The 12,706-nt window shown below is 46.1% G+C and overlaps 1 protein-coding gene across 2 annotated transcripts in view; it reads left to right on the forward strand.

The window, feature by feature from the left end:
* Positions 1-3,158: 3,158 nt before the first annotated feature.
* The window catches only part of GSK3B (glycogen synthase kinase 3 beta), a 153,336-nt gene continuing 143,788 nt past the window's right edge, over positions 3,159-12,706 (forward strand). For both annotated transcript variants that reach the window (XM_074159730.1, XM_074159722.1), the window contains exon 1: positions 3,159-3,504. In XM_074159730.1, the coding sequence (XP_074015831.1) occupies positions 3,417-3,504 (88 nt within the window). In that variant the 5' untranslated portion in view covers positions 3,159-3,416. The remainder of the gene's footprint in view (positions 3,505-12,706) is intronic.

Consider the following 12,706-nt stretch of genomic DNA (forward strand, 5'->3'; position numbering starts at 1 on the left):
GTCTCTTTTAAGTACTGTTTATGAAGTCTTCTGAAAGAACTTCATCAGAAAACAAGAAAATGCAATTTGCGCTGGCATTTTGGTGCCCGAGGCCAAAAAAAATAATTTCAAGCTCATGACTGCAATATCTGGTGGTGCATTTCAGGTAGAGGAGAGCTGGACACTGCCTAGTTGCATATTTACTTTTTCTTTTTATGTAATATCACTCTTCAGAGAACTATTCCAATCTGTAGCCCTAATTTTTGATAAATGGTCGTAGCTGGGGTCAACAGCTCCACCAAAAGTGGAGAGAAATGTCATATTCATGGTTGGCGATTTATTGAGACTGTGTCTCAGCAACGTTTGATACAGTGGTGTCTCAGAGGGGGGCTGGGATGATGAGTATGATAGGGTGGTTTAGGGGTAGCACCACTCCAGTACTGTGATTTCAGACTGCCTCTTATAGTCCTTGTTAGGGCACACCACTCTCAACTGACAGGTTTCCAGCCGTACAGAGCTGCACAGGTAGCTCATGAAGAATCAAGCCTTAAACAACCCCCGGTCCTTCGCAGTAGGTAAAACTATTCACCATTTATCAGGCAGGAAAAAAGGATTTCAGCAAACCGAGCACCCCGGGGCCAGCAAACTGCTGAACAGGACCATTGTGAGAGACCGGGTTTGTTTTCTGCTTTGAAAACGGCTCTTGTAAAGGATAAATTTTAGCTGCCTTTGGCCAGGTCTTTGTTTCCTCACATAGCAACATCGTTCAGAACAGGACTGGAAAAAAAGTAAAAAGTAAATCTGGCAATATTTTGATGCCTTGAAAACAGCAGCTCTTAGCTAGATTTTAACACTGGCAAAAAGTGCTTCTGCTAGTCCAAGTTATTTTGTTTGCGGTATAAACTATTCTGGCAAGAACACTTCTTTTTTTAATGGCATAAGCAAGCGGTGCTCAATTTTTGCTGAGGTCTGCCACGTAATTTTACTGAGGTCACAGCAGGGAGCAGCACTCCAGCGCCTGCTTTGCCAGGGCTGGGAACTGATGCCCCCAGGGATGCTTCAGAGCCCGGAAGAAGTACAAGCTCTTCCAGAACAGTGCCTGGGACTCCGGCCAAGCTCAATCCACTCATGGTGGCACCGAAATGCGGATACAAGGGCCATTTTAGCGGCTCTAATACAAATTGTGTTTCCTATGAGGTCTTGCTGATAACAGATGAATCGGGGGAACTTTCTAAGAGTCTTGATCTTTTTTTGTCCCCATCCCTCGGCTCAGTTTCTGCAAAACGGGTTTACCATCATGCCACGTCCCACCTTGGTGACTTCCAGCGTACACTTATCCTATTCTCTTTTAACAAACCACCTCACCACACCGCTTGCCACCGCATTCCCTGCGGCTGCCAGGTCTTCCCCACCAACCGTACCATAGGCCTCACAGGGTGACAACACCGCACGCTGTCACCGCGGCTGGTTCGATGCCCATCGCCTCCACGCGGGACTGAGACCCTGCCCTCGGGCTCTGACGGTTTTAGGCCAAAACCCCCCATTATTTCGGAGCTTCTTTCCCCGGCGGTGCGACAGGCCTCGGAGCCACCCCCCGCCCTCGCCCCTCAGGCGCGAAGGGCGTGCCCGTGCCCACAGGGCAGCGGCCACCACCCTGTGCCCTCGGGCACGCCCTTCGTGCCGCACTGAGCATGCGCGCCCCCCTCCCCCTACGCCGGCGCCCGGTGAGGTCATAAAGGTGAGCGGCCGTGCCCCAACGGTCCGGGGCTTCGGGATTGGGCGGCGGCGGAGAGCCGGCTTGCGTCTTTGGGCCGCCTCATCGCCGCCAGCCAATCGGAGTGTTCTGGCCGGGGGAAAGCCAATGGCGGCCCGCCCCCGTTCTCCGCCTCGGGCTGCGCTTGAAGCCGTCCCTGGGCGGTGTGACAGGGGCAGCGCAGCCTCCGATTGGCTACCCCGCTTCGTCTCTCTTCGGGTTGGTCCGGCAATATCCGGAAGAGAGGGCTGCCTTCCCATTGGCTCGCCGACCGCGCTGCTAGGGCGGCGGCGGCGCTTTCCGATTGGGCCCTCGTTGCACTTCGGGGAGATTCGGCTGAGCCCGCGATTGGCTACGACCCGTTACGGGCGTTTCCGTAAGGAACACGGGATTGGTCCCGAGGCGGCTCGGGAGTTTCCGTCAGGGTCTCGAGCTGGGGGGGGTGCTGGCGAGTGCGCCGGGCTCTTCGGCTGGCTATTCACAGAAGGTGTTTAGGGCCGTTCCGCAGCGTAGGGCGGCGACGGGCATAGGCGGCTGCGCGGCTTGGGCGCACGCACAGAGCGCAGCGGCAGGAGCCCGGCACGCAGCGGAGAGGCAGCAGCAGGGACAAAGGGACCGATCGAGCAGAAACGGGGAGGGGGGCCCGGCGGGAGGCAGCCGGCGCCGGGAGGGAGCGGCAGGAGGCTTCAGCCGGGCGGGCGAGTCCCATGTTCCTTGGGCGCCCGGGGAAGCAACAGCAACAACCGCCGCCGCCCGCGCTCTGAAGCCGGTTGAGGAGGAGCCGCCGCTGCCGTCATGGCCTGCGCCGCCGCCGCCGGCCGCCGCCCGCAGTGCAGCCTCTCCAGCCTGAGCCGCCGCCAGCTGCCCCTGCGGGCGGAATGAGGAGCCGCGCCGGAGCCGCCGCCTCAGCGCTGTACTGAGAAGCCCTCAGCGAGAGAGAGAGAGAGAGAGAGAGCGCGAGCGAGCGAGGCCGCCCGGACCGCCTCACTCCTACTCCGCCCGCCGCGGATCCCACCGCCTCTGCCGGATCCCCTTGCGAGTGTCCGCATCACCTCCTGTCGGCGGATCCGGGAGCCCCGAGATCCCTCCGCCGGGGGAGGAAAAATAGTCCCGCTCCCTGCCGCCTCCCTCAGAGGCGAGGGGGAAGGAGAGAAGAGGGGAGGGAGAAGGAAGAGGAGGAAGAAAAAGAAGAAAAAAAAAGAACAAGGAGAAAAAAAAAAACGGGCAACGGGATCAGAGGAGCCGGGCCGTCAGCCTCCGCCCCATGTGACTAGCGCCCAGGGAGGGGGCAGCGAGGCCTAGCACACCCCCCGCCATCGCGGCCGGGGGCAGGAGCGGGAGCGGCGCCGGGGCGGGGGGGCTGCGGACGGGGCGGAGGCGGCTCTGGGACCCACCGGCGCTGCCGGGAAGGATGGTTTTGTGAGGAACGGGCGGCGTGAGGAGGAAAGAAGAAGCAGCAGCAGCCGGGCGAAGAGCGCGACAGAGACCGAGAGGGGAGGGGGCTTCCCCGGGGGGGGGGGAGAGGGGGGAGCCCGGCGTTTCATGTGGCGCGTCCCGCCCGTCTCCTCCAGCTGAGGGAGCGGCAGAGGGGCCCGCCGAGGCGGAGCGGGGGGGGGGGGAAGGCCAGAAAGACAGAGAAAGAGAGAGGAGAGAGAAGAGGTGATCGGGGCCAGAGCGGGAGACCATGTCCGGGCGGCCCAGGACCACCTCCTTCGCGGAGAGCTGCAAGCCGGTGCAGCAGCCCTCGGCCTTCGGCAGCATGAAAGTTAGCCGTGAGTATCCTGCCGCCCTGCGCGGGGGTGTCTGCCTGTCTGTCTGGCCCTGCCAGGGGCTTTCCCCCTCCCCGCTCCCTCCACCGAGGCGGCGGGCGGGAGCCCGGCCCCGGCGGAGGCAGCTCCCTTTCTCTCCCCTTCCCTCCCCCCCACCATTAACCTTGAATAGGCGCACGCCGCCGCTTCGTTTGGGGCCTGTTGGACAAAAAAAAAAATGCCGGTTGGTTTGTCCTTTTCCTTAGCCTCTGATCACGGCCTTTTGGCTAATTAAAAAGCCTCCCTTACTTCCTCCCCCTCCCCCCCCCCCCCCTTTTGTGAAGTGGATTGGGAGCTCCCAAAGCCTGTATTTCCTTCTTGTTTCCCCCCTTGAAAGGAGGAAACGAATTGCGGGCACGTAGGTATGGCCGTGACATTCACGTTCATTATGTGTTTTTTTTTTTTTTTTTTGAGCACTCCTGGCGCTGAAGGAGAGAGCTTGGAAGATTTTTTCCATGCACTCGTAGATCGGGTGTGAGCACCTTTTAGTCCAGCCCATTTAAAAAAAAAAAAAAAAAAAAAAAGAAAAAAAAAAAAGGAAAGAAAAGGGAGGGGGAGGGGGGCTTACAAAAGGTGCCTCTCTAATATCCTCCAGGCTCTGGTAAAATGCTCAATAGAGGGGATAAGAAGATGGTTATTTTGACATGTGAGCCTATGGAGTCGTTATTTCAAGCTTGGCGTGCCTTTTCCAGTTTTCTGATCAGAGGAATATTGTTAAGAATGAGGCCTGTGCTTTATTCTGCATAGGCGTGTTGGAAATTGTGTTTAATATGTGCCCATCTTTCGTATTTTATCTTGTGGGATTAGCCAGTTCATGTGAATTAAAAATATGTATTGCATCTGAACAAAATGCACAGTGCGAATGGAAAAAGGCCCTGTTCTGAGTCGCTAAAGATTGGCTATGCGTGTATAATAGGGAATTTTTTAACTTGATTTGAATATGTTTTTATAAACAACTAAATTGTTCTTCCAGATTCATATTAATAGCATAGTTTTCAGAGATATTTTTCTTTTTCTTATGGAAGTGCAGGGTGGTATCTTTATGGGACCTGGAATGCTTGATATGCGTTAACCATTCAATTGATCTATTTGATACTTGCGTACGGCCACACCTGACATGGCTCTGTGTGTACATGCATGCATATATATATATATATCATATCATTTTATGCATTTCATTTCAAAGTGCTATAAGATTGTGAGCTTTTTGACAGATCAGGAATTCTGACGTTTTTCTGCACTGAAATGTCTTCCGCTGCGGTGGAAACCTTGAAGAGAGCATTGGGCTCAGATCCGTAGCCTACCTTGTATCTGCATGATCAGCATGCCTGCAGCACTTCAAAAAACATGGGTGCAGTTAACCCATATTAGCAGCATAAGAATATATATTTGACCAGGTCCAGCAGTAGCATTTATTAAGGATTCTTGATTTGTGTCGAGAAAAACTGTGGGTGACTCCATTTTAATTTATTGGTTTACTTTATGCGCGTGTGGAATAGGAAGCAGGTCTTGTTGATCGGTATTTCTGCAGGTGGCTGTCTAAACCAAGTCAGACCTAAACCTGTCATGCTCAGCAACTAGATTTGTCTTATTCAGGCTGTACAGCTTGATTCTTGAAAGGTCATTGATGCTCTTTTACCGTTTATTTGAGGTCAAAGACTAGACAGATGCTTGCCTGTGAAGAGGGTGCTAACTGATGCAGACTAACAAGTTTGCAAATATGATTCTATCCCAAGTGTACAACACTGAGGGAGAAACAAAGGCTGTAGCATAAAGCACACGTACTTGTGATAACCCCCACAGTCACTCTAGTCATGTGCTCCTGGTCCTTCTGCTGTCTGGAAAAAAAAGTCAGAACAAAGCAAGAGAACCACATACAAGGACTCTGTGGGAAATGCAGTTTATATTTTCAGTTAATCCATCTATGTGAGACAGTCCGGGAAGTTAACTTTTTTTTTTCCTTTGTAAGAGAGGAAAATTTCCATGTGTCAAAAAGGGTTATATTTTTCACGTTCTCATGCATTTTGGTAGCATTTTATGTCATGATGTAGCAAGTTATCGATTACTAGTGTTAAGTGATTTTTTTTTTATTATTATTATTATTATTTTTTCCCCCAAGCACTCGTGGTGAATTTGCTTGGCTCTTTCATTTTGCTATATATTTACAGACTGATACTTAGTTACATTCTGAGCTCTTCTGAGTGAAAGCTGAGACAAAAGAGTCTTTGTGGGGTAGGTGAAAATTGTTGGACTGGTATCCTCTGAGTCACTTGGACATCTTTAGTACCTCTATCTTGGTGCAGATATTTTTCCAAGTCATCAGGGACCAAAACCTGACTTGTTTGATGTCAGCCTTTTTGCTTTTATTTGTAAGCCTGGAGTCGAGGCAAAATTGAATGATGAAGTCACTCTTACTCTGGGGTCTCTGCAGTTATTACTGCTCCTGGCTAAGCACTGCAACAGTTATCTATGAAGGATGGATCCAAGTGATGAGGAAAGGATTGATGAAGTGGGGGAGGAGGGCTTGCTGATCCTTGTGTCACCTGGAAAGAGCAGTACTAGAACCATATGATTGTTGCGCTTCTCCCCAAAGTATATTGGGAGAGAGTGAGCAAGGATTTTTTTTTTTTTCACTTCTTCCCTGCGTAATTTATTAGACTTAATTTATGAGACTGTTCTCAGAAGTTGGTAAGAAAGCCTGAGCCTTGAATGAAAGAATGGGAGATTACCAACAGCTGCCTCTTCTCTCGCTGTTGGGAAAGATGACTTCTCGTGCATGCTGCTCTTGTTGCTCTGTAATAGACGTTACAAGTGTTTTTAACATCTCTGCAAGAGTAGGAACCCTGTGGCCTTCTTGTATCTCTTTCAAGCCATGTCAGCATCAAGAGAACCTTCTGAAATCTATTTTTTGTTTCTCTATTTATATTTTGTTGGTTTTGAAATCACTCCACCATTCTTTCTACCTCACCATATGGATTTCTACATTGAAGTAATTCTCAAGTAGGTTATTCTACGTGGAAGTCTGCATTGCTGCTTTTGTAGGCTTTCCGTGCACAAAAAAAAAAGTGTGTATGCTCCTTGTGTTGAGTCTGTTCCTCAAGAGGAGGGAGCTGAGCTTCCAGTTTTTCACTTGCTGATACTGTCAGTCTGCTGGTTATAGTATAAGAGAAGTGGCATGAGCTTGAAGCTTTCTTTTGTTCTTCACCTAGTTGTTCTTGCATTGCTTCCAGATGTACATTGTTTCTCAAATGGGACAAGAATTATCCTGAAATATAAAGGGTAGTCATGCAACACATGACTAAAAATATCTGTATAAAAATAGAAGTCTCGAAGTTTACGGTTTGAGAATTTTCATCTAATGACAGTGGAATTGATTTTATTGTTATTACTGTTATTATTTTTTCTTCCCTGAGCTTCTGGAAAATAACTGTTTCAAGTAACACCAAGTCCTTGTAGACAGCAGTGCTTATTGTAACTGTAGCCAACTATCTTGTTGGTCTGCAGTAAATAATGTCATGGCTAACGCTTGCCGTGAAGAGTTTTTTGCTCCATGCGTGAGTGTCATGGCTCTGTAATTGTTTATGCAGAATTTGTTAACTTGGAGGGTGAGGAAGGCAGTTTTACTTGCTTTAGCTAATTCTGATGTTGTACTCATACTCTTGGTTGCAAAATCTAAAGGACAATCTTGTAATAATTCATTTTGGACTCTCTGGAAGAATGTTACAGTGGTGCCAAACTTGGTTTTTGGTGAAGTTCTTCTTTTCTTCTTAGATTCACTGGATTTTTTACTGTATAATTTCCCCAAAGCACAATAGCTTGGTAAACATACATTGTTGTGTCCTGTTCACACATGATACTACTGCTGGCACTTGGGCGTGATGCACCTTTTGTTAGTGTAACATCTCTTTACAAAGTGGTTCATGAAGGAATAAAGTCTGGGGGTTTGTTGCTCAGTTAGTAGCCGCTCCACAAGCAAGGACATAAAAGTGACTGCTTTTTAGGTAGCATGTCGCATCTAGGTGACAGTTTAATACTGTGTGACGTCTAGATAGGTGTGTAGGAAGAGCCTTGGAAAAGAGTACCCTGGGCAACTTCAGTGAGAAGGAATGAGCGGGGCTGTTGAAACTGGCAAAACTATAGAGATAATGCCACCTTCTGTTTCTCAACTCAGGGTAGGGCCCTCTCTATTGCTTTGATAGCAGTTTCTGCCTAATTGGTTTCTGAAACTGGAAGCCGCCCATCCTGCTCTCCTTGCTGGAGAGAGGAAGCTCACTCCCTTCCAGAAGCCTGCTGAGTGTTATGTGTCTGGCCGTCGCTGATCCTAGCCCTGTCCAGCTTTCTGACTGCTGCTGGGTGAACAGCTTTCCTTGTGCCTAAACTTGAAAAAAAAATTGCGCTAACGGGGTTAGCTAATGACCATGTGCGCTAGTGAAAAGTGTCTCATGCTGTAGTGCCCCAAAGTCATGCCTTACAGTCTGAAAAGGAATAAAACAGCTGTCTGCTGTACACTGCCAAACTATTTTTTTTCTTTATTCATGCTATTGGGGTAGTTGAGCAGAAAAATAATAAAAGAGTGAGGCCTGCCAATGGAACCTGTCAAATGATAATTTGACTAATTATTTTGCTGTGGCCCCCACATCTTGTTTGTAATTTTTTGGATTTTTTTTTTTTCTTGCGAGACATACTGGGGTTTATTCTGAACCTTTTCTTCTTGTTCCATCACTGTTTACCGCATTTCCTCTTCCCTACACTGCTTCCTGGAGGTGATCCCTATTGTATTATCACTTGATTCACCTTTTGTATTTCTTAGCAATATTGTAACCATCTTGTTTACCTATTTACACAGCTGTGGAAACCCTTATGGGTTATGGAGTATGTTCCTTGCCTGTGTGCATCCTATCCCTGGAAGTTGGTATCACTTCATCTGTTAACTTCGTAGGGCCTTGTAGGTATCACAAAGCAGTGATGGTTTGTGTACTTTGATCTTTTTCGTGGGGAATAGGAAAAGAAGTAGTTCTTTGGCATATATTGCTGAAGACTGCTCCGCAGGCTGAAGGGTTTCCCTCTACCGTCCCAAGAGTTAATTTTGGTGTATTTTATCTTTAAGTGGTATTTGAGAGAGAACGTTAAGGATTTTCCAACACTGGTCCAGTTTACTCATTGCAGGTCTTCATAACGTTACAATTTTATGGGCTATTGCTCTTCTCTTGCCCCATGCTCGTGTTTGAACTGGATGGGTGAATGATGTGAAGAAGACTCAAAGCCTACAGGTTATCTGTGCTTGCAAAAACCCTGCAGTTACAGCTTGTGCTGTGGTCATCTCTGGCATTTTCTGAAGCAATGCTAAACCTCTTAGTTATTTGAACGCATTAGCTAATAATATGCAAGCTGGTTGGGGAACACTTGTAGCCTCTTGGTTCAAGCTGTTGGAGTCCCTTTTGTTTTGAATGACTTGATGAGTCCCGTTTTAAATTGGACGGTCTACTACCTTTGAGTTTCCAGAAATTTCTATAGACTTGAATATTTTTCTGGAGTTCTCTCCCTTTTGTTTTTGTTAAAAAAAAACAACTTTACTCTGAGAACTTTTAGTCACCATAGCTAGTGTGGGAAGTGCTAAAGTGGCTGTCTCCTGCAGAAGCTCTATGGCTGGTGTAGTTACTTGGCTGATTTCTGAATTTAATGAGCATCAGCCCAGTGTAGCCTTGAAAAACGAATAAAACTTTTAATGTCAAGCAGCTACAAAAAGGAGCTTATTGAATGTTTAAATTCCTCCTGAAACACCTCTCCTCATTTTTCTTTGATTTCAGTCCATATAAAATCCAAACTTGTGTTAGCACTTCCTTCAGTAAGCTGCACAAATAGATGTTCCTTTATCTGTGTTGAAAATAAGTAGTAGTTACAGCTTTTACAATGTGGCAAGAAAAGATGCTCCCTCAGACATAAAGGCTCAAACCCATAGAATGCTGTACAGGTCGACCCCCCTCTCTTTTGGTGCAAAACCGGAAACCTCCTTGACACTTCTCATATGATGGAGATTGTTGCCAAAGTGCTGCCATTGGGGAAGATGCAGATTTGCAGTCAGGATGGTCTATGCCACTTTGTTTTTGAATTAACTTAAAGTGTAGCCATATATTGAGTGCACTGCAGCAATCTGGTCTTAAGGTGAGAAAGGTGTGAGACATGGTAGCAAGGTACACCTCTCAGAAATGGCTGCAATATCATAGTGACGCTCAGGCGAGGTGTTCCTGTCAGCACTGCTGTATCTTATTAAACAGAAGACTAAATGAAGCTCTGCATGAAGCTTTTGCAAACTACATCTGGATAACCACTATAGGTAGAACTGCTTTGACCAAATCTTCAAAATCCATCCTACCCCTGTTGGTGCTGGTTTTCCATGCCGTAGAGAGTCAGTTATCTAGGTGTAGTATGTGGGACGGAGCATGTTTGACTCAATCCTACTCTGACACTGCTGCTGTGTGATGTTCTGTCTGCACAGTAGAAATGCTGAGATGATTTCAACAGAAATCCATGTCGGAGACCTTACTGAAAGCATTTCTGTAGCGCCCCCTGAGAATTGTCAAAAACGTGGATGCCCAGAAGTCATACTGCTGTGCCTTTAAAAGAAGTGGACAGATTTTTTTATTTTCTTATATGATCAGTGCTATCAAAGAATCTTTTCATTAGGTGCTCTTGCCACAGATGACTTGTCTGTTGTTCAGTAAAGGAAATAAAGCAAAGCAGTTCATTCTGTACTTTTATCTCTTGCAGACGGGAAGCAGATCTAAGCATTTAAGGCAATTTGTGTTCTCACCCTAGTCTGTCTTACAATGGAAGAAAGGAAAGTGGTAAGATAGCTTGTCAATGTCAAGCAATGAGGGTTTTTTAAACGAAAGCCATACAGTCAGCTTCTTCTGAAGGCATGGCACCAGTCCTTGCCTAGAGTATTACCACTTCTCCATAGCAGTAGACGCAGTATTTTCTAGTTTAGTCTCATCAGCTGATGTGCTGTAAGTTTAGTATCGGTACCAATGCTTCCTACACATGCACTTGACTAGTGAGTTGGTATTAACTGGGTAAAAGTGAGTTTCCAAGTATCTTCTATGTGATTAATTTCTTGATTATTTGGTAGGTTTCTGCATCAGTAATGTGGAGTCATTTAGCTGAAGGAATAACGCTGTGGGGTTGCAGAGGTCCTTGGTGCCTGGCATAGGAAATTCACTTCAGCTTGCTTGTAACTAAGAGCTCACAGCTAGGAAAAATATAGTTTCATAACTCTGTAATAAATCTGAATATGGCTGAGTGTCTGTCACTTTGTAGGTTATAATGACCAATGTATTCACGTTGAAAGTAGTGAATGACTGTTACGCTATTATGATAAGGCTGAGTTGAATTATTTGGAGATAGTTGCTAGTATTTTTCCTTTGTTTAGGTAGCTTCTGTTGGATTGTTAATTTTGAGTCTGGAAAAGTGTCTCTTAAACATAATGTATCACAGGAATGTATGTATGCACAGCAGTAGTTACATTGCTCAATGTGTCTCTTCAGGCAGCAGGGCAGATTTGAAGAAACTGTTAGTAGGCCAAGTGCCTGACAGTAGATGATCATAAGAAGAGACCTGCTGATCTCAAGAGAAAGGGGAGATGTTCCTGATTGATACCAATGGATAAGTAAATGTTGTAGAGGGTGTATGGGATTCGGGAATACTGTGCTGCTGTGCATGCATAAAGATAAGTGTTTGAGTGGAACGGCAAAAGTCACCACAGGCTTTTGGATCAGAGCACTTAGAAGGAGAGAAGTTGGGTGTTGGCTCTGAAGTTGTAACCAGAAGGGAAGCAGCAGCTGAATTTTTCCAACCAAGGCAGACTTTTTACAGCCACAACTGTAGAACGTCGTCTGTTTTGACTTTTTTAGTACGAATATAATTCTTGTCGACTACAAGCCCTGTAGTTCAAAGAAGCATCTTTTGCCAGGAATGCAGGCAATTGTTTAACTTTCAGACAGGCCAAGAATATGTTTTGCAGAAAGATAAACTAAAACGTGACCATTGCTGCAAAGAAGAATTTGATTTTTCTTACAGTATAGAAAAAGGAAAAACTGTTTAGTCACAGTTGATAGCATCAATCTGTTTGATTTTCTTGATTCGCACCCTGCTGCAAACAGTTACGTAGAACCTATATTATTATTTGTATCCCATGTCTCATGTGCTTCATTTGTCTTAAGTATCTATAAAAAAACCCAACATCTAACACAACTAATTGACCTGTATGAGTGGGTTTCCTTGAGGGAGGAAGGGGACACAAATTCATCAGCCTAAATAAGCTGAAGTTTTGGTTGTTGGCCAAGTAAACATGAATCATTTGGCACAGATCTGTATCCCTGTGAATGAAGTCCATAGCCATAAGTGAATTTCCCCACATTTGTGGGAGGGAGCATCATAAATAATGTTTCTTGCCTTGCTGAGAGAATAAAAGCTTTCTGGCAAGGCATGCTTTTGCAGGTGAGTAGATGTAAGGCTTCTGGAATGTTTGGGATTTTTTGTTTGGGTTGTTTTATATATATATACACACACAATTGCTCAGTTGAAACTTAAAGAAGCAGAAAATAATGTTGTCCTTGAGAAGATCTTATCTGTTGACAATTCCCTTTCTAATTTTCCAGTCTTACTCATGATTGTATCTACTGGCTTGGGAGCCACGGGTATGTATAGTGTAATGCAGTGTGGTAGATGCAAGTTAACATTTCTTTTTTTCCTGTGTTCCTCAGAGAACAGAGAAACCTTACTAATCAAATTTCAGTTTTAGAGACTTTGAAATAGGTTTACAAAAATTGCTAATTTTGGATTACACGTTTTAGTAACTGCAACGGACTGCAGAGTTGACTTGAGTCTAGGGGAAATGCTTTAAAGGCCCATGGAAAGCTAGGTGCTTTTTTTTCTGTTTGTCTGCTTTTGGTTTCCAGTGGATGAACTAGTGAATGCACTAGAGACAAAAGCATGAGGTTTGAGTAGGGTAGGAGAACTTTACTACTCAGAAATTTTGGGCCTGAACTTTAGATTATATTTGTCAGTGGAAGGACAGGGAGAGCTTTGATTGCAACTTGCAGAAGGAAAGGTACTCGTGTTTTTAGATTGAGCTCAACTTCGAGCTTGCTGTTCCTTGATCAGTGCA

This window comes from Numenius arquata, chromosome 1 (assembly GCF_964106895.1).
Source record: "Numenius arquata chromosome 1, bNumArq3.hap1.1, whole genome shotgun sequence".
Taxonomy (NCBI): domain Eukaryota; kingdom Metazoa; phylum Chordata; class Aves; order Charadriiformes; family Scolopacidae; genus Numenius; species Numenius arquata.